The 22464-nt window shown below is 36.1% G+C and overlaps 4 protein-coding genes across 4 annotated transcripts; 2 read left to right on the top strand and 2 right to left on the bottom strand.

The window, feature by feature from the left end:
- Positions 1–547: 547 nt before the first annotated feature.
- Positions 548–3772, top strand: LOC120266920 (tubulin alpha-5 chain). Its single transcript, XM_039274575.1, has 5 exons — positions 548–719; positions 1353–1567; positions 1689–1888; positions 2643–3151; positions 3241–3772. The coding sequence occupies exons 1-5, from the start codon at positions 607–609 to the stop codon at positions 3554–3556; spliced, it is 1353 nt and encodes a 450-aa protein (XP_039130509.1). The 5' UTR covers positions 548–606; the 3' UTR covers positions 3557–3772.
- A 1091-nt stretch (positions 3773–4863) lies between these two features.
- Positions 4864–7621, bottom strand: LOC120266861 (ethylene-responsive transcription factor ERN1). Its single transcript, XM_039274508.1, has 2 exons — positions 7568–7621; positions 4864–5704 (listed from the first exon to the last, which is right to left on the bottom strand). The coding sequence occupies exons 1-2, from the start codon at positions 7619–7621 to the stop codon at positions 4907–4909; spliced, it is 852 nt and encodes a 283-aa protein (XP_039130442.1). The 3' UTR covers positions 4864–4906.
- A 687-nt stretch (positions 7622–8308) lies between these two features.
- Positions 8309–17513, bottom strand: LOC120266734 (importin-5). The gene is made up of 20 exons (XM_039274393.1): positions 16179–17513; positions 15789–15992; positions 14546–14650; positions 14386–14451; positions 14137–14301; positions 13441–13515; positions 13212–13366; positions 12650–12785; positions 12490–12559; positions 12278–12405; positions 12122–12178; positions 11468–11653; positions 11281–11373; positions 10493–10578; positions 10338–10404; positions 10182–10248; positions 9951–10087; positions 9178–9269; positions 8971–9037; positions 8309–8733 (listed from the first exon to the last, which is right to left on the bottom strand). Exons 1-20 carry the CDS (start codon positions 17400–17402, stop codon positions 8569–8571), a joined length of 3345 nt encoding a protein of 1114 aa, XP_039130327.1. The 5' UTR covers positions 17403–17513; the 3' UTR covers positions 8309–8568.
- An 857-nt stretch (positions 17514–18370) lies between these two features.
- LOC120266655 (uncharacterized hydrolase YugF) lies at positions 18371–21704 on the top strand. Its single transcript, XM_039274296.1, has 8 exons — positions 18371–18630; positions 19043–19135; positions 19422–19633; positions 20408–20552; positions 20637–20709; positions 20893–21039; positions 21156–21281; positions 21372–21704. The coding sequence occupies exons 1-8, from the start codon at positions 18371–18373 to the stop codon at positions 21432–21434; spliced, it is 1119 nt and encodes a 372-aa protein (XP_039130230.1). The 3' UTR covers positions 21435–21704.
- The last annotated feature ends 760 nt before the right edge of the window (positions 21705–22464 follow it).

Raw genomic sequence — 22464 nt, 5'->3', positions numbered from 1 at the left:
TTTAATACATATCTAAACAAATGCTTGTCTAGTTGCCCACTTAGTAAAAAAAAAAATAAATCTATTGGTATATACATAAAATAAACATTATTGGTCATGTTGGTTTCATGTATAACAATCCATGTGGATCTCATAAATATAAAATTATTCAAATTAGTTTTTATTAAAAAAATTTTAAAAAAATATATCCAATTTAAATCTTGGTTTCTCACAAATATATATATATATATAAAAAAAATATTTTAACAGACAATTTTATCATTTTTGGAAAATGATAATTTAAGGACAAGAGCAGTTGGCTCTGGTGTCGGATCTGCGGATCCGAGTCCGATAACCCGATTTCAACGGTGCATAGCGTGGCATGATGGTAATTTCGAAGAGAAAAGTTCTGGCCAACTAATATTCCCACGTTACCCAAATGGGGCAATAGATAAAACAGCGAAGTACAGCTAATATTTTGAACTGACTCGAGGGTATTATGGTCAATTAACATTTAGATCTCTTTTTTTTCAAATTTTTTTTCGTATTAATATCACCGCAAGAGCCGACCGAAAGCGGAGATCTTCGAAATTAGGGTTAGGGTTAGGGTTTCGGCTTGGCGGAAAGATGAGAGAGATCATAAGCATCCACATTGGCCAGGCCGGGATCCAGGTCGGGAATTCTTGCTGGGAGTTGTATTGCCTTGAGCATGGCATTCAGCCTGATGGAATGATGCCTAGGTATTTGTTTTTTGAATTTTGGTTTTTGGATCTTTTGGATTTTGTGCTGGCATTTTGTTGTTTATTCTTGATGTTTGGGTTTTTACTAGAGTTATATGTTTTTGTTTTCTTTGATTGAGGTTTTGGTTTGTTTTCTTGGTCTGATTGTTGTATGGATCTGCCCTCTTTTTTGATAATGTACATTGTATGTTTCGCATTCTGTCTTTCTTTTCTTTTGTGAAATTAGTCTTCGATTTTGTAGATTTCTTTCTATTCTGAAGTTCTTTTTGCATTTTCAAATTTTGTTGTTTTTGTTGTTGTTTTTTTTTTTAAAAAAATTTGTGAAGGGTGTATGTCCTGCAAGAATTTCGTTGTTGATTGAGAGGTAATTGTTGAAAAATGGGTGTCTAAATTTCCGGAAACTAGAAAGGAACAAGATGAAAACAAGAGGAAAATTTGGTTTGGTTCCTCAATTTTCCATTCTTCATTTTCTCTAATTTAAAACAACTTATAAGATCGCATCTTATGGTCTTTCAAAGAAGAACATAATTCGTGTTTTTGTTTCAATCATCGGTGTTAATTTCTTCAGATCTACATTTTTTTGACACATTCTGCTGCTAATATCCTGCCTTTGTGTGCCTGAGTTGTCTGCAGTGATACGACACTGGGAGTTGGACATGATGCTTTCAACACGTTCTTCAGTGAAACCGGTGCTGGAAAGCATGTCCCAAGAGCTATATTTGTGGATCTGGAACCCACTGTCATTGATGAAGTTAGAACTGGAACTTATCGGCAGCTATTCCACCCAGAGCAGCTCATCTCCGGCAAGGAAGATGCCGCCAACAACTTTGCTAGAGGCCATTACACAGGTGGCTAATGTTCCCATTTTCGTTTCTTGTAACATATGGTGACAAAGACAAACTATACTACTTATCTTTGTGTAGTGAATCTAGTGATCTGACTCTTTTAAGTCAAAAAAATCGTTTGCAGTTGGGAAGGAGATTGTGGATCTATGCCTTGATCGTGTAAGGAAATTAGCAGACAATTGCACTGGCTTGCAAGGATTTCTGGTTTTCAATGCTGTTGGTGGTGGCACTGGATCTGGCTTGGGATCCTTGCTCTTGGAACGCTTGTCTGTGGATTATGGAAAGAAATCAAAGCTTGGTTTCACTATCTACCCTTCACCGCAGGTATATTATTATAGTGCGACATAATCTGTTTATGGTATCATACTGCTTAATTTGTGCTTAAATTTAACATCTCTATGATTTATGGCATCAGTAATCTTTGTTTGTCATGGTATTCATTGAAATGTGAATGTTATTTTATAACAGACTATGTCTAAGCTTTGTGGATCTAGATGAGTAAGTCCTAACTGAAATCTTTTGGAAACACCATGATGTTTTTTTCCTTGGATGATTGAGAGCTGAAATTGAAAAGATGCAGATCTATTTCCTGGAAACACACAGAAATGAGTAGTATTTGTCATGTGATTTATTCTAAAATTGCTTGTGGCATATTTATTTTTAAATCTGCAAGGACAAAATTCAATGATGTTCTAATAACTTCGTAGTTAGGCCGTGAATATGATCAATTTACCCCAAAAGTTGATACATATTTAGCACTCACATTTGGGCATTGAATCGATAATTGTGATTGTCCTTGATAGTAAATTTTGAATTATTTGATGTAGAATTGGACATATCTGCGCGCACAGCATACATATCATTATGGGAGTGGAGCTAACTATGCATGTTTGTTTGGAATTTTATGAGTGGTTAATTTTTTAATAAGTGTTTTCAGATGCCGTCGATGCTTACAAGTGGTTGTACTGATGGTTAGGTGGTTCCCATCAGACCACTTGGCAATTATTATGATTATCTTTTTATTTCTGTCAGAGAGGGGACTTATTTTTATTGATAAATGCTTGTTGGTTGATTGCAGGTTTCAACTGCAGTTGTTGAGCCATACAACAGCGTGCTTTCAACCCATTCCCTGTTGGAGCACACAGATGTAGCAGTTCTCTTGGATAATGAAGCCATTTATGACATATGCCGGAGATCCCTGGATATTGATAGGCCAGCTTACACCAACTTGAATCGATTGATCTCTCAGATTATATCTTCTTTAACCACTTCCTTGAGGTTTGATGGAGCCATCAATGTTGATGTTACTGAGTTTCAGACAAATCTTGTCCCTTATCCTCGCATCCACTTCATGCTTTCCTCATATGCCCCTGTTATCTCTGCGGAGAAAGCATATCATGAGCAGCTTTCAGTCCCTGAGATTACAAATGCTGTGTTTGAGCCTTCAAGCATGATGGCAAAATGTGACCCAAGGCACGGAAAGTACATGGCCTGTTGCTTGATGTATCGCGGAGATGTGGTGCCAAAGGATGTTAATGCAGCTGTTGCCACAATTAAAACGAAAAGAACAGTTCAATTCGTTGATTGGTGAACTTCCATTATCAAGACAGCATTATCACTCATTTTTCTTTGCTTGTAACGTGCTAACAAACTAATGAGCCAAATGATATCTGCAGGTGCCCCACTGGCTTCAAATGCGGTATCAACTACCAGCCACCGACAGTGGTACCTGGGGGTGATTTAGCCAATGTGCAACGAGCCGTATGCATGATCAGCAACAACACTGCCGTGGCCGAGGTCTTCTCACGCATTGACCACAAGTTTGATCTCATGTACGCGAAGCGTGCCTTTGTTCACTGGTACGTCGGGGAGGGCATGGAGGAAGGAGAATTCTCAGAGGCCCGTGAAGATTTGGCTGCCCTCGAGAAGGACTACGAGGAAGTCGGAGCGGAGGGTGTAGATGATGACGTGGACGAGGGTGAAGATTATTGATTTGTTTGGAGTTCATGTTGTCATTTGGAATTGTTATTGTACTGTGTGTTTGAACTTTCTGTGATTGCACTCTACCTTGGACTCAGCTTCATTGATTGAAATGGTTTTCTTATGGTTATTGTGTTGTTAGAAACAACTCTGCAAAACTTGCATGTAATTTGCTGTGGACCTCTAGAATTGATTTTGTATCTCTGAAATGTGTTTGTTCTATTTTCATTGATGTCTCATGTGGGTTTTCTGTGCCAGCTGTTTGTTTTGGCTTTAAGCATGTCAAGTATCAGTACCCCACTACCGGTTGTTTGATGTTGTTGTTTCTTTCTTTTTTTGATTCTTTTCATATCATGTGAGTAGGATGATTGTGACTTGAAAATATCTTTTTTTTTTTATGGATTAATGAAGATTTTCTTTGATTATTCTTTTGATACAAAAAATACAGGATTATTTAAACTTACATCTTGATGATAATCAAAGATCATGACATGAAGCAATATGTATATTATTATTATATGTTAAATGGTAAGGACACTATGATGGTGACCTTATGATTAAAATTATTCATATTGGATTTGATGAATTGTTACTTCATAAACTGTTCTTTGTTGATTACTTGTTACATCAGAACGAATAGCTTTATTATGACACATCAGGCCTGAAAGTCCTCCTTGTGTCTTGAATGTGTGTTTTCTATTTTAGATGAACATGGTGTAATCCATTCATATTTACAAGAAAAATAAAAATAATAAGTTGTTAATATTTTATATTCCATAGAAAACTCTTTAATTTCTTTGTAATTATAGATTGGGTAGAAATCTTCACCAATACATTAAAATAGTTTTATATTTTGGTAGAAGCCCATAATTTGCTTCTCTTCATTCTATTTCTTGAAGGGGCTTTTCTTCATTCAATCTCACCTCTATTTGGAAAAAGTCATTTTCTTTGTCTCTCTATTTTTAAATAATAATAATTATTATTAAAAAGGAGGGGTCTCTTGAAATTTTATTTTATTTTTATAAAATCCAAGTCCAATTCTTAGACAGCAGGTAATATGTCTATTTCACAACTTAAACCCAAACAAATGTTAGAAAAATTTTCCCAATGAAAAGATTTCAATAAATTAGATATGATTAATTACCAAGATATTAAAGATTTATATAGAAAAAGTGAAAATTTCAAAAATATTATTACAACCAAGAAAAAACCCATATATATATATATATGTTGTAATTTTCTTTTCTCAATCAATAATAACTCTCAAGCCAAAGTTCAGTTGGACAAACTTCAGCAGAAATTAACACCAAAGAAAAAAAAAAAGGACAATAGATGGCATTGAAACAAACAAAATTATGAGAATCAAGAACTCCTGAAAAACAAGTGACACAAAGGAGGAAGATCCCACATCTGATCATAAGAAGATGAATGATCAGTAGTAACTGCCTCCAAATACTCATGAACTCCATTCATAGCATAAAGTGAAGCAGATATCTGCCTCTCCACCTTCATCCTATCAAACTCAGACAATTCACACAATGCATCACCACTTTTTATATCTAATTCAAACTCATGATCATGATCAAACACTGAACAAGAAGAAGAACCCACTTCAACGTAAAACTCTTCACCAATATTCTCAAAACTTGGCCTATAAACATCCTCATTACCATTCATCATCACACTCTCTTCTTTTCCCATAACTTCTTCCAAAGGACTAGCATTTTCACTACTACTACTAGTTGTTGTTGTTGTTGTTGTTGTAATAGTAGTAGTTGTTGTTGTTTGAGAAGGAGGAGTATTATTGGATGAATTAGTATCAATATTGTTGAGCTTTTTGAGGTGAAGAAGATTGTGGATTCTTGAAGCTAAGAGAGAATTAGAACAAGAATGAGTGATGAAGTTAGTACGAGTATTCGATCCACGGAGAAGGAAGGCGGCTTCATCGTATGCTTTTGCGGCTTCTTCGGCTGTCTCGAATGTGCCTAACCACATCCTAATCTTTTTAGTGGTGTCTTTGATCTCTGCCACCCATCTCCCTGATGGCCTTTGTCTCACTCCCACAAACTTCTTATTGTTCTTCTTGCTTTTTTGTTGTTGTTGTTGTTGTTGTTGTTGTTGTTCTTGGTTGTGTTTGTAGTGCAAGTGGTGGTCTTGTTTCTTGGTTTAAATTTGGAGGTTTTGGAGAGTTGAGAAGAGTGTTGGAAGTGGAGTTCCATTTGGAGAGGAATGGAAGGAAGTGGAGATGGAGGGAGAGGGATTTAAAGGAGATCAAAAGAATTAAAAAGATGGAAGTTTGAAAGGAAGTGGAGGGGTTGTCATTGTATCATTGTTTGCTTGTCATTTGGAGTTTATATATAGAGAAGAAGGTTTGATGATGACTGAGTTTTCAATGAGAAAAGTTCATGCATAAAGTATAAGGAGGGCGGGTAGTTGTGTTTTTTGTTTTGGTTTTTGGTTAAGTTTTTAAAGAGAGTGAGGAATTTGGTTTGTGCTTTGCATGTCTTTTTGTGTTTGGTTTATCTTAATTTGACTCTAATAAGTGCCACCATTTTTCTTTTAACTTATTTACAGGTCTTTTTTATTTAGATTATGAGAGGGTTTAGTGTGACATTTAGAGGAATATATATATAAATATATATAATTAGTGATGAATTCATGAATGGAATATTCTAATAAAATTGGTCAAAATACTGATTTTTGGGTTGATAGATATAAAAATATAAATTTCCTTCTCATCTGTTTATCTATCCTAGTTTTATTTCTTACGATTTGTTTAAAATTATTGGAAGGGTGGAAAAGAAAAATAGGACAATTGTCCCAGTCTACACGTCTATAAGAATGTGTCCTAATTTGGTCAACAGTCAACACAAAGGGAGAATGAAACAAAGTCATTGGATGCACGATGATGTGCCACTTGGCACCCCATTCAAGGCCTATATATATATTATATATATAGGTACATACGTATGTATGGGTGGGTCCGAGTCTAGTGCCTCGTTGGGTTATCGTTAGTCGCGTGACAGGTGCGACGTAGTCACTGCTTTCATACTGAAAGTAAGTAGGGATTGAACGGGTGATGTGCAGGGTGATGCCAAAACCCCTACCCGCACTCGAACCCCTACCCCATACCCTGCATTCCTTACCCGCACTCTCGTGGTAGAAAAATCATACCCCTTACTCCTTACTCGCAGGGACGGTGATACTCCCGCAGGTACTGCGCTACTCCGTTGTTCAAATTATCGAATTAAATTTAAATAATAATAAAAAAATAAATTAATTATACATTATATTACAATCTTTAAACACATCCATAAATTCAAAATTATAGATTGATATATATATTTCGCTTTATATTAAATTATATAATCACATAAAAAAATAACGCCTATTTGGGTGACTCAAATTGTAACTCTACCTTTTGTTTTTGTTCATGTTTAACCATTTTTGGTTTTTGTTTAAAATTTTTCATATATCTACTATTTATATTTTTATATAAACTTCAAATTTTTATAAATATCTAAAGTAATAATATCTAGTAATATTTTTGTTCTCATAAGTTATATCCAATTGATTTTTTTATTAGTATATTATTTTTTTCATGATGTTCTTATAATTTTTTTATATTTGTTTATTTTTTTAATTTAATTATGATTCTTAATATATATCTAAAATTCAATTTTTGATAATATTATCAAATATAAATATAGAAATTAAATAAAATTTAAAAAATAATATATTAAGAGAAAATTTGAAGTATTATTTTTCAAATTAATCACTATGAAAATAGATATTGAGTAAATTGTGAGTAAATGTTTAGTTTTTATAAAAAAATTATATATATATATGAGAGGGTAAAAGGATGCAGATCGGATTTTACCCGCACCTCTTCAACGGGTAAGGGTAAGGGGTAAGGGATCGGGTAGGGTGAGGGGCATACCCTTACTCCGACCCTGCACCCGCTCAAAAACTAACGTAATACCAGATTTGCAGTGCAGTCTCGGGTCAAAAGAGGGTGAATACCCTCTTTGACCGGTACGGTACGAGTATACTCCCGTGCAGAGTACAAATTGCCATCTCTAAAAGTAAGTCACACCGTGCACACCTCATTAGTTTGGAAATCATTGAAGCTTGACGATTAGTAAATTTGTTTATTTTTATTAAACAATTATAATTGTTATTTTATCTTTATATGTCGATGACTCTAACCTTGTGGATTAAACAGTAGTTGATCAAGGATGAATATGAAAAACATTCACAGGAGATTTAAACCAATGATCTCGACTCATTAATACCGGCTATCTTATGTATAATATTTATTTTAAAAAACCTAAAATTAAACTACAAAACACACGCAAAGTAAAAATTCAAATGTGTTGAAATATTAACCCAACATCCATGCACATTGTTAATTTTCTTTATCGCTTATTAGCCAATATATATATATATATATATATAAACCAAACACTGTTCTTGAACCGCAAGGCATGTTCAATCAATACCATCCAACCCTATTACTCTAACAAATGCTTTGAACTAGTTGCATTATCATCCTTGAGAAATATAAACTTTTAATATGCAGCTAAACTAAACAATTGGAATAATTACACTTCATTTCACAACACCAGTATCATTATCTTATAAACATGATATCCAGGTAGGAAATTAGAAGCAGCATATAAAAACAAAGTTAATAAATACATAAATACCAAACAGACCTTTTTTGGTTTTTTTTTTCTATAAATAGAGCATATCAATTACAAATAGGCAATAAACGCTGTCCATATTATACACATCATTCACCAAAACTTTTGTAGCATCCTTTCAAGAGGGTTCAACTCTGACTCAACCAAACAATAATACATTTCCACATCGCACCAAAAAGAAGATTAAAAACCACAACCAAGTAATTGGAAAATATAAAGAATGGGTAATAATGAACAGGAAATATAGTAAACAAACTGACCAAGAAAAGTAACAGACAGTTCACAATGCTATGAGTCCATGACCTGAATGCGTATATGCTATGTGGACAACACGGATTGCAGGGCGAGCTGCTGCTGAGGCTGCAACGAAGACCAGGTTGATGCAAGAACATTTGGTGGCAGTGTCTGCTGAAGCTGCCTTAGAAGATTGACCATCCTGCTGGCAGTCTGTTCAGTTGCCAAATCCTTGCCGGCGCATAAAACCTGTATTTTATACACAAGACGGTAAAACCTCAAAGTAATCAACTCCAATAATGATATGCAGGTCATGGTGGCCGGATTTGATAAATTTGTTCAGGGAATGGATGCAATTTGCCAATATGTATGAAAAATAGCAAAGTACATAATCAATGAATCAAGCCAGATTAAATGCAAAGAACGTGCAATATCTAATTGCTTTGGCAAAGAAGTAATAATAATGAGTGTTGATAGGAGAATTACCTCTGCAAAAACTGACACTATTTTAGGAAGAAACTGGTTGTTAGGGCCCAAAAGCTCCCTATCAGATCTGTGGATAGTAGTAATAATAAAATAAGATATTGCAAAGAAATGCTTATACCAACACCAGTAAAACAAAGAGACAAAGATACCTTGTTCAAAAAGAGGTAACAATATCTGATTTCACCAAAAGAAGGTTAGCAGTTTTACCTTTCAACCATGGTGCAAAGCTGATCATGTACGACTTTGGCTTCAATCAAATCGCCTTTTATGGGCAAGCAACTTAACCAGGCAGGAACCACCTGCAAACATGGCATGGAGTAATATTAAGCCAATCAATGAAAGTAAGCAAATAAACCATAAGAATTGGCTGGAACTAGTGGTGAAATAAATCTCAAGAAGATTCAAAATAATGAAACCGTACTAATCATGCTGAGAGCATTAGAAACAAATTTGAAATTAAATAATAGCTCAAATTAGATCTGTCAAAATAATGAAGCCATACTAATCATGCTGAGAACATAAGAATTGCCAGTAAATGCCACTTATGAATAGTGAGACCAAGGCTAAGAAAACAGCCTGATAACGGGGTTCATCTAAGTACTAATTTAACAAGCATGGTCATAAACCTTATAACAGTGGTAGAAGTTAGACAATCCATATGATTCAATAAGGCATAATAGTCACAGAAACCCACAGCAAAGTAAACCATTACTCAACAACATTCATTTTTTTTTCACAACTAAAATCTGTTCCAGATGTACCAAATTTTTAACAAGTCTTCAATATGAGATGGACCCAAGCTCATTTAAACATAACTAGTTGCTAGAAACATAAAATCATATGACACCTTAGCTAATGTCCCTTCAATGGTAATCAAAGACCTAATCTTTATTTCTTCCATTATTGAGAATGCTAAGCTAATGTGTTAACAAAACAGAGGGCATTGATGACTCTTAGATTAACTGAACAGAATAAAGTACCTGAGCAGCATCAATACTATCCCTGTGAAACTGGCATATTTTTCCCAGAGCTGAAACAGCATTGTCATATGCCATCACATTGTCCGATTGAAGTGCATCAGGATGTTTTATGACATTATTTAACCTGGAGAGAGCCTCTGCAGAGAAGGCAGTGATTCTTTTGTCAGAAGAGAGTCACTGCATCCAAATGAGAAAGGTGAGCATTCATTTCTAACAATTTAATTAAAATACCTCCAACAAGAGGCCGAAAGGCGGAACCACCAAACTCAGCGCAGACACCAATACCATAGACAGCAGCCTGAAGATTATCCATGGAATTCAATTGACTAACTAAAAAATATATATATATATATATTTGTTAATGGGCCAAGAATTTGCGCCAGTAACCTGTCTGACATCTGGACTACCATCATTGCAAGCTTCTAATAGGAATGGGAGGTAGGTGTCATAATACCTGACCATGGACAAAAGTCAGACACAAGATATAGCAGTGTTAACAAAGACAAACTTATTTAACTGCATGAAAAAAAAGACAGTCTTACTTTAGAGCTGTTTCACGACATTGTTCTGCAACATCATCAAAAATACAAATAGCAATCCTTCTCTCCTCGGGTGATTTATCCTTGCCCTAAACTCACAAAAGGATTAAATTAGACTACAGGAGTTGAATTTCACCAAACTATCTCAACAAATTCAAAGCCTGTAGAATATTAAGGATAAACCTGTATACAGCCCAACAGATAAATCTAGTAATTTTATTAATAGATATTGTTACTCACAAACTCAAAACTTCAACCACTACAAATTCCACAAAGATATCAAAGTGTTGTCTTAGACTAGTTGAAGACATTGTCTACTACTACCCACATACATAAAGAAGCAAAATCACCAAGAGAAAGCATATAGAACTCTTCCAACAACAATTTATACAAATTTAATCAATGACAAAAACAAGATTTCCTCAAGCAACCACTAATTAGTCCAAAACTGCAGATATTAAAACAGAGAATAGTACATACTGTTTCTAGGGTTTTCTAAGAATTAAGTTTCTTTCAAAGAACATAGCCACCTGGAACATTCTAGTAAATTATCAATAACTACTATAAAAGGGGACCTAAAAACCAAAGCGCATACTCATATCCCATGTGTAAAAAGACTTTATCATGCAAAATAAACCAAAATTCGGTCAAATAACTAAAGCATGACAAAGTAGCTAACATAAAATACAAAAATTGTGTGTGTGTGTGTGGTTGTTGGGGACGTTGTTGCACATCAATAATAAAGAGCAACAAAAATAGTAAGATACGAAGTGCTTATCTGCAGTACATACCAGCATAGGCGTTATGTACACCGAGAGCTCATCAAAGAATGGCAGGAAGGGAGTCTTGAAGGTTTTGATCAAGGTTCCCAAGCAATCACCAATCTAGATTCAATTGTATAAAGTTAAAATGAGCCAAAAAAATTAGAGTTTCTAGAATATCTCAGTTAATAAATAAAATACGGCAAGTATAACAAACCTGATCAAACAATTCTTCTTCTTGTTCATTTTCTTCCTTCAACAGTTCCCCTTCTTCCGCATCAAAATCCTCTGCTTTTGTTCGCTCTGCTCTTTCCCTTTTCCTGGTTGTGCTTGCTGTGATCACATGTTTGATTTCATCCACTATACATCTCACTTGGGCTTCATCTAGAAGTGGTCCAGAAAGCTGAATGCCAACAGAAAGACCTCAAATTATAATCAACCTAAAATAAAAATAACTACAAGAATCGGTCATGTTGCATGTATTACAATATTAAAAAATTAGGATCCCCGGTAATACTTTTGAGATTTTAAACCACAGAAGATAAGTATAAATATAAGTGATTTGTTTGTATGTAAACCGGGGACTTCAAACTGGCCCCAGGGTAGATACATAGTGTTGCATACACAAAATCTGTGTGGGATTTGCAGTTTAATAGATAATGAGCACGAAGAAAAATATCCACTCAAAGAAATTTACAACCACTAAGAAGGGATGACTTCCAAACATCAGCTTTACTCATAGCGCTCATATGCAACAACCAATTTAGGTTCCATACAAGATAGGTTTTATATAAGACACATCGCAGTCCCGATATACCAATCTCAGAAATAAGGCCTCAAAGTTTCTATAGGGATAAGAAAAACAACAAACCTGTATGCACTCATTCAATGAGTCCAACATGCTTGCACAAATTTCCGTTTCTGGTTCCTGAAAAGTTGGCAATTACAAAAAGGCAAACATCAGTGGTTAAAACATATTATTAACGCAATAGCAAATAGAGACAAATTTAGACAAGGTTAAAATGACCTTATGTAGAGCTTCAACCAGGGCTGGAATTATATAATCAGATAACTGCTTAACATATGATTCATCACGACCTAGTGCTTGCCTCTTCTCCACAGCTAACTTAGCTGACCGCAGTAATTCTGGCATAGCTACAGACAAGAAAATCACATGCAGATCAGCGAAAGGTTATAGAACTAACTCAAAGGACAACTAAATGTAGGAATACTGAATACCTGATACAGCAGCCTTCCTAACTTCTTCGTGGAAATAAAACTTGAGAAGTGGTACCAAAGTAGGAGCAACCTGAACCAAATTTTACTTAAACTGTTAACATCAGAAAGTCTCACAAAATTTAAATTGTCAAGATATGGAACCCTGCTGATCGTGACAAACCTGATCAATCCACGGGTAAAACCCCTCCTTGAGCTCATCGGCATAGCAACAAAGCATGTTACAAGCGGTAGCTTTTTCCTCCAAAACACTAGTCCTTATGCCTATTCTTTTATCTCCAAGCGTGATGGTCTCAATACTACAGCATAGAAATATTGCTTTAGCATAATCTTATTTAAATACTTAAACCAACAAGAGGTTTGAGATCACAATATGTTCCCAATTTTCATTTTCGAAATATGTTAACCAACATACATTGAACGTACAATCACTTTCCTCAGGATTGCCCAGCTCTAGTTATGCCAACAGAATGTTTATATCCAAAATTACATGATATAAATCCATGGGAATTGAACTCAGCCTATAGTCATGCCAAATGATGAACTACTCATGAAAAAACATTTTTCTCAACACCTATGTAAATCTTCAACATCAGAAACTAATTTATACTGATACCAAACAATCTATTCATCTTGTTGAAAAAAATATCCAAGCATATAAAACAAATCCCTTTGCATAAACCCTAAAAGTGCAATCTTTATGACATTGGCATTAAATGAAATACCTGTCATCATCTGAATCATCTATTTCATCATCAGAATCCGCAGATGTAATGGTCACATCTGGCTTAAGCTGAGCAGACTGAAGCAAGGGAGGCATGACGACACTCATGTATGGTAGAAAATCTTGCCCTAGGCACTTGCAGAGCCTAGCCCATGCCTAGACCAGAGAACAAAATTTAGGAAGGAAGGATATGCTGTCTGTTCAATAAGATTTAAAAATGCATAACATACTTGCAACATGTAGCTTGTTATTGGATCATCTGCCTCCATCTGAGATCCTTGTAATGTCATTAGCACTTCCATTACCTACAATGAAAACAAAAAGGTTAAATGCTGCTTTTAGCAGCTAAGCACCATGAACCACTTATATATTTATACCATCAAGATTGTCCAAAACCTAAAATGAGCAAACAACTGTCCCCTCATATTCTAGAAATTGTTGATGTTGAAAGGTTAGATGAGAAAAAGATACAGCATAAAAGCTAATGTCATTAATCTTCCTCATTGCACAAGTTAGTTAATGACATTTTAAAATGGAAAGGACAACTTTGGACCTTATGCAAAAACTTAAACACATTAAATAGAAAATTAGGCAATGTTTTTTCATTTTTTTGTGAGGGTATTTTTTACCACAGATCCAGCTAAGAATATCATCTTTCAAAATTTAAATTCCAAGTGCAATGTCTTTGCAAACTAAATCAACCTCCAGGCAAAACAATTGATCAATAACTGCCATGACACTTCTCAGTTAGAAAGTAATGCCAATCATAGCATGTGAAAAAGATACCAACCTCAAAAAAAGCATAGAATCTAAACATAAGGTGCATAGAGAACTAATTGAGTAAAAAATTACTAATCATAAATAAAACGTTCACATTTCTAGAATGAGAAAAGCATGATACATGTATTTATATCAGATATGTTTACCTGTTTAGCATCATCCCTGAACTTATCCTTGCCCACAGCCATCCCAACCAAACTAATGCACTCCATAGATTTGGCACGAAGCATTCGATTAGATTTGTCAGTTGCATTCATCAAAATTGCCTTCAGATAAGGCATAACAGCATCATAGTATTTCTGGAAGTGTTCCTGCATTTAGACAAGTTTTTATATGCCTGTTATAATAAGACATCCACTATGCAAGCACAAACAACAGTGCATTCAGCAAAATACCTGAGAGGAATCAGCAACTGATGCTAAAGCTGTCAAAGCTCCCTCTTGGACCATCTGCTTCCCATTCTGAAAAGAAGTTTCACATTTTTCAACTTTTCAATATCCATCAAACAGAGAAAATGAACATTAAAATAAGTCAATAAAAAGCAATTAATCTCACCTGCAGCAATACAAGCAATTTGCCAACAATTCCATCCAAGTAAGGAGTCAATATCTCCGGGGTGCAGTTCTCACTGAAATTTAAGACTGCTGAAGCAGCATGTGCCTGCAGGAAAAATTACAGATATGAAGGACATCATAATATCACAAGTATAGCTTGCCAGAAATATATATTACATAACAGAGCAGCCCTCATGTAGAAACCAAAGCACGCAGATAATTATGGAAAACGTGTAATAAACAAAAAACCGTAAGAGCTTTGAATGCTTTGAATTTCAGCAGAAGAATCTACTTTACCAAGCAAATACGGCCACCAGATTTTGTTATAGATTCAAACCAAAAATTCTCCAAGATATTGTCCTTACAGATACAACCAACAGACTCATAGCAGACAGGCATCTTAACTGTGGAATTAGTAACTGAGAATGTAGCTTCATTTTCAAGTAAATTATTAATAGAGATATTTCAAAAGACGTATTTGATGCCCCCGAGTTAAGTACAACTATACAAGATAGATTTATGTGACTATTTTTTAAAAGGAAAAGTAAAATATGAAAGCAGTCTCATTAATGGGTCATTTATTTATTCTTTAGCCAGCCACCTGACAAACACCAAAACTTAATGGAAAAGGATAACACTAAAATAATAATTCAATCATAATAAATGTAAATGTAAACATTGCGGATTTCGACCACAACCTCAAGAGTCAGAGTCTTGAATAGGCTTTGAAACATAGATCTACATATTTTTCTTCTCTTTTTGAAAAATAAACACCTCCAGATAATTCAGAAGTCATGATAGGAATTCAAAAGTCAAAAAGTCAACAGTGCAACTTCTACGCACTAGAGTAAAACAAATTACTACCACAAAATCAAGCTAGGGTCGTGATTTTGTTAATATTAAAAAGATAAATATATGGTCACAGCTTATGTTAAAAGACGCATCTGCATAATGGCCATGCCTTGATTAATCTGAATGCTTAAGTGAAAAGTCCACATATTGAAAACATTGGTCCGGTTCATATTTCACAAGGGAAGTGATCATAACCAAGCACTCTTTCTTGTAGCAAATTGATATGATCTGGACCTCTGTTGATCATTGAAATATTAACCACATGCAATTCTATATTTGTAGATTTCATGTTCACTGAGTTAAGCACAATATTTGTTAAATAAACTCACCAAAATTGCAAACAGAATTTTCCTGTCTCACACAAATAGGAACAAAATCACAATGGCATGTACCTGTACACGAGGATTTTGAAAATCATCCATGGCCGAAGCTAGAGCAGGCAGCACTCTCTGATGATACTGAACCTGCAAATCTGGGCCTAAATCGGTGGACAACTGCCCAATAGCATTGATTGCTGCCCAGCGGACACGAGGATGAGGATCTTGGAAAGAATTCAAGACCATATTAACCACTTGTTCAAGATTCTTTATCATCACCTATGACAATAAAATGAAAGAAGCCATAAAACAACAAGCCAAGAGATGGCATTTAAACAAAACATTCCATAAAAAACAATGTCCAAGAGACAACAAACGCCCAAACAATTCATGAAAACAACGCCACAAAAGATGACAAATGTATAAAACATGCATAAAAAGAAGAAAAGGGTGGCAACATAATACCTTGGAGCAACCTTCCGCAATCTGGGCAAGTGTTATAAGTGCAGCATGATGCTTCTGCCACTCAGGAGCAGCAAGATAGGCCGGGAGTAGCTCAGAAGCCACAGGAACGATCGTGTTACCCCCAAGGGCAATTGATAGCCTATCAAGGCATTCCTGTCCTACACTGTAGTTACTGGTCTCACCAGCGTCCTCATCATCAGGTTCTGCTGAATGCCATGCAGGCTCATCCTCAATAGTAAGTAGCATCTTCATAAGCACAGCAAAAAGTCTCCCCACAAACTGTGGCAGCCTCCTCATCATGCCAGGGGCACGTTCTCTTGCCTCAGCAAGGGTTATCACAAACTCAACAGCAAGATGCCGGGTACCCTCCTCAAGTCCATCAGCCTCTGCAATCTGCAACATCCCGCCGACAACATCAGTGAGCTGGCGGCGGAGGAAGCGAGGCTCAGTGCCAGCAAGTTCAATGAGCAATTCCAACGCCTCCTGCGCAGTAGCCTCCTGCCCAGAGTTCAGCGCCTCGGTGAGAGTGCGCATCATAGCGGGGAGCAAATCCTGAAACTGGTCACGCTCCTGCGCACTAGGCAGGCACTGGACGAGGTTGATCGCAGCATTGAGGGCAGCGATCCGGACGTCCGGAGATGACGGGTGCGACAGCGAAGCGAGAAGCACTGAATGGAGGGTGGCGAGGTGGGGGAGTAATGTCTCGCCGATGTACTGAGCGAGTTGGGAGAAGATCAGGAGGGAGGATTCAGCCAGGCGGGGGGAATCCAAGGAGGTGACAGCGGAGAACATGAAGGGTAGGAGCTCCGGCCAGGCGTTATCAGGAAGAAGGGCGGAGGCGAGCTCGGAGACCGTGTCGCAGAGCTTCTTGGAAATAGATTTCGAGTCCTCACGCTGAACGGCGGCAAGAAGGATCGTCTTGAGAGAGGACTGGGTAGAAGGGGTGACACGAGGCCAAAGGTATGAGGATGACGAGGGGTCAGAGTCAGGGGTGAGAAGCTTACGAAGAAGGATGGCGGCCATGGCACGGAGCTCAAGATGTGGGGAAGAATGGAGAAGGTGGGCAAGCTTCAAGGAGAGGACATCCGGGTGGCGATCGCGGCAGTGATTGAAGAGGGCTTCAGCATGGGATCGCTGATCGTTGGCAGTGGACATCAATTGAGCGATGAGGGATTCAAAGGGAGCCGTGTCGGCACCCAGAACCGCCGCCGCCATCTGCTCCATCGGAGAAGGATTAGGGTTTCGGGAAGACGATGGATCGATGGGGGGCGATGGTGGAGGAGGTGGTTCCTTTGGTTGGCGAGAAGATGTGGGGTTATATAAGGGTTAGGGTTTGAAACGGAGAAGGGTTTGGGGGAGGGACTTCGATCCAAAAATTGGAATCACAATGCACTGTGGAACTTGTAATGGGCTCTTAGGCCCAATTTAAAAGCCCATTAGAATTTGATGTGTGTATATATTTATTTTATACACATACACCCCTGGCAAACTTAATAATTAGAAAATACAAAATCTTTATTCAAAATATATAAAAAAATATATATATTCTTATGAATTGAGTTAAAATATTTTTGCTTAAATTGTGTTGAAGAACTAGTTTTTTATGCTTCGTCTCCCTCTCAAGTGAGAGGGAGTTGTTTGCTGATTTCAGTGAGTGTGTGACTTTATTTTCTAGAGTTGTCTATTTTTCGTCTATTTGTTGTTTTCTATTTTTTTTGTGTTTATCTTTCCATATTTAGTGGATTTTTTTGTAATACTTTTTTTCTAATCCATGTAGTTTATCCATCTTTTTTAAAAAAATTATATTAAAAATTTAAAAAAAATGATTTAATTAATATCAATTAAAATTAAATTTTATTTTAATAATTAATTATGTGCTTATTGGTATTAAAAAATTAAATATTTATTGTTTTAAAGCAAAGGATAATATGATATATGAAATCTATTTGCAATGGTCAATATATAATTATAAGAATGCACTGGGTATAGTTTGCAAATAGTAACCAACAATTTATGCAAGTTACCGGGCATATCTGCAAAAAAAAAACTCTCTAATTAGATCGAGGATTGTACACGTGGTGAGAATTTACAGGCTGAAATGGAGTTTGCTGTACAGAGCTGCACAGCTAGAGCTCGAAGGTTCCGGTTCATAGAAACCAAGCAATCCCCTGCGTGGTTTGGTGATCTCGGAAATGGCGGGCAAGTGCTCACCTCCACTCTCTCTCCCTCCTCCCAACTCCGCTCTCCTCCCTCCCTCTCGCTTCAAGATTGCATCTTTCGCCTCCCATGGCCTTCGCCCTTCCCATTCCCTCCAAGCCTCTCGGTTGTTTTCAAAAGGGCGGGGTTTTTCTCGCTCTTTCAAGCCATATTTTGCGGCGTCTAGCGAAGGGATTGGCTCTTCTGATTCAATTTCCGTTGTTGCAATCCCTTCTGAACCTCAAGTTCGTACCAGGTATTCATTCGCTTATGTCCTTCTCAGTGAATTTGTTCTTTTTCCACTCTTTTTTGGGCATTTGTATAGAATGTGATTCAGTTATTCTACAAAAGAATTAGTTTAGTTATTCATTGTGAAAAGTTCAGAATGGTGTTTGTGGGATGGGGGAGTTTTGTATGTATGAGCACTGAAATTATATGTTTTGAAAAGAATTCAAGATTTGTTCGTCAAAATAGTGTTTTTGTAGCAGCATAATGGTAAGGATATTGGATTGGTCCATGTTAGAATAGTTGATATAAAAACAGTTTTATACCTCAAAGTTTTGAACTTAATGTGCCCTGACTTTAGAATTATTATTTGCAAACTTGATACAATCAAGGATTGTTGCCAGTATCTCTTAAAAATGAATGTGGTATATTCTTTGTTGTAGCTTCTGGAATTGGCGTGGTTATCGCATTCGTTATCAATTTTCAGGAGAGACCGGACCGGCATTGGTTTTAGTTCATGGTTTTGGAGCAAATAGGTATGCATCGTTCACATCTTTGCTTGTGATTTTCTTGCCCATAGTTAATGCTTTTCACTTCTCTTCGGGTGTTTTCAATGCATTGTTACCGGTAGACTACCAAACACTCGTTAATATGAACTAATTCTTGTTTAAGTTGCAAACTTTCATGAAATGAGACATTTTTCGCGGTTAAGTGATGATTGCTTATATATGACAGATAGCTTTATTGTCCTTTTTCTTCCCTTGTATATCTCGCCATGCAACTCTTAGTTAGTCATGCTGATGTGTTGAGTCCTGGTGGCAGTGATCATTGGAGAAAAAATATCTCTTTCCTTGCAAAATCAAGTAGGGTTTTTTCAATAGACCTTATTGGCTACGGGTATTCAGACAAACCAAATCCGCGGGATTTTGAACAGGATAGCTTCTATACATTCGAGACATGGGCTGCCCAACTAAATGACTTCTGTGAAGAGGTGGTCAGAGACAGGGCATTCTTTATTTGCAACTCAATTGGAGGTGAGAAACATTGAGTTGAAGTATTAATCAGAAATAATTGATCATTGTGCATTAATACTTTTTCTTTTTTGGTACATAATCATGGCCCATATATGGTGTGATTATGTTGACCTTTCCACACTTTATGCAGCATGACCAAGTATGCTCAACTGTAAAGTGGCTTGCGATTTATAAACAAATGTCATGGAAACTTTTAATTATTGAGTGGAGTAGGTTTTCAGAATTCTTTCCTTTCTTTCAAAGGGAAAAGAGAAAAGAGATGATTTCCCACTCACTGATATGACAAGTTTGCAAATAAAATATGAGCATTATTCTGCATGGACAAATTTTGCTCCCTGCAGCACCATTGTTTGAGCCTGATAATCTTCACTTAGTTATTAGGGTTACATGTTGCTTGATAAAACTTGTCAGATTTACAGCATTTAAATCCAAACATCATCCCTTATTTTCTCTTTTTGCTACACACTTGGATTCGAAGTCATCAAAAGCATGTGCCAAGAATTTACGTTTTTGTAAGGTTTGCAAGTTCAACTTGAACTTTTGGCAATTATGACAGCTTTTTGCACTGTTACTCTATGCCAATTGGTACACACTGGTGAACTATTGCCGTTTTTGTTGTATCGGCATGTCTTTAAGTTTTTGACTCTTACAGAGCAGATGCTGATACCATAAATCTCATCCCTGTCATGATTCAAAATCATTTCAAGGACAATCCTGTAAGATTAAAAGATAGTTGTGGAATATCTTATGCAAGGGCATGATCTTGCTTTGCAGGAGTTGTTGGTCTTCAGGCAGCTGTTCTGAAACCTCAGGTCTGCAAGGGTATTGTACTGCTAAATATTTCCTTAAGGATGCTTCATATCAAGAAGCAGCCTTGGTATGGTCGTCCATTTATCAAATCATTTCAAAGTATCTTAAGGTAAATAGTATAGTTCTGCAGTTATAATTTAAGAAAAATCTCACTTCTTGGTGCTTAATTTTACATGTTGCCATGCCATGACAGAAATACAGCCTTGGGAAAGCTGTTCTTCAATGCTGTTGCAACTCCAGAATCTGTTAGAAGCATTCTTTGTCAGGTTCTCTGCTAAAGTATATCTACCTAGTACCTACATGTGTGTGAATATTCTTAATTAGGACTCTTTAGATGTGTTAAGTACTAAGAATGATTTTATAACATAACTGTCACATTACAAATATTGTTAAAATTTTCTCTCTCTTGCACTCACTTAATATACTCTGATAAATCTTTTATTTCACAGTGCTATCATGACACATCTGCAGTAACAGATGAATTAATTCAGATTATCCTTCAGCCAGGACTTGAACCTGGTGCAGTTGATGTGTTTCTTGAGTTCATCTGTTATTCAGGTGGACCTTTACCGGAAGAACTGATTCTCCAAGTAAATGTAAGAGACAAACCATTGTGATTCCAATTGCTTTCTGTACTTTTCATTGCCACTGTTTTACCGTCATTTGAGTTCCGCTTATCTTGATCGTTTATTTTTCAATTTTTGTATATCAGTGCCCAGTTTTGGTGGCTTGGGGAGATAAAGACCCATGGGAGCCGGTTGAACTCGGAAAGGCATATGCCGATTTTGATACAGTGGATGATTTTGTTATCCTTCCTGATGTTGGTCACTGCCCACAGGTTTCATATTCTTATCAAATTTTCTGAGATGGTTCATTCCCTTATCTTAGAAAGCTTTCACGATGCCGATTATCCTCTAATTTTACACAGGACGAGGCACCGCATCTTGTCAATCCTCTTATCGAAAAATTTGTTGCTTGCCATACTGCATAAAAACAGATAATTTAGCTGCGATCATTCTTTTGGTCCATGTTGATTGTAATGAAATCGACGTCTCACTGACATTGTTGCTGATCTTCTTGCATTCATATACAGAAAAAGCTACAGAGAAACACCGAATTGAAATGGAAAGATCTCAGGTTTGATTATTCGAGATTATAATCTTAACTACAGCACTAATTTCACTGGAATGCTCTATTATGTGAATGATTAAGCCTCATTTACATTAATGATGATTATAATGAAAATTTACAGTTCTGTTTCTTTTTGTTTTTCTGACATGATATGAAGTTGTTCATCATGGATTTCGAGTTTTTTTATCACAAAAGCTCTTGGCAAAATTGTGATTTCTTGTGTATAAATAAACCGAATTCATTGGATAACGTTTGTGTGCAAGCAATTGGAAACTTTGTTGCTTTTATTATGCAAATGAGAACCTTATCTTCAAGCATGACTTCCATTGGCACAAAAGCTTGCATAATTGTGGATAAGACTTTGCAATTAATTTTTCACTCTTTCTCTTATTTATCATTGCAATACTTTATTTCAGGGTTGTTGATTTTTTTTGGACATGTCCAATGTGGATAGTTGGAGCTTGCTTTTAACATTCTTTTCATGACATTAATGTGTTCATTTATTTATTACTACTCTTGAATATTTTCTAAATGTCAATGTCTACAAATTTTTTTTTTTTAAGATGTATAAAATAGAATGTCTACATCTAATTCCGTCAATCACACATGCCATGAATTTATACAAGAAAATATATATATTTACACTTGATTCAAGTGGTTAGCGACACCAAAATAAAGTGTTTCGTGTGACGTGCAAAGTGGTGAGGAGAGTAATTCACGGTGTTTGTCGCCTTTTTTAAATATATATATATATATATATATGGTTCCCACTCTGACCAAGTAATCAACATGCATTTCATGAGTGACAAGTGTTTTTGTTATGTTTGGGATTTTTTTTTTCAAATAACAGTGTTATGTGTTGAAAAAAATTTTTCTTTAATGTATTATAA

Source organism: Dioscorea cayenensis, chromosome 8 (assembly GCF_009730915.1).
Source record: "Dioscorea cayenensis subsp. rotundata cultivar TDr96_F1 chromosome 8, TDr96_F1_v2_PseudoChromosome.rev07_lg8_w22 25.fasta, whole genome shotgun sequence".
NCBI lineage: Eukaryota > Viridiplantae > Streptophyta > Magnoliopsida > Dioscoreales > Dioscoreaceae > Dioscorea > Dioscorea cayenensis.
The sequence above is the reverse complement of the archived record's forward strand: the minus strand, read 5'-3'. Positions and strand labels throughout refer to the sequence as shown.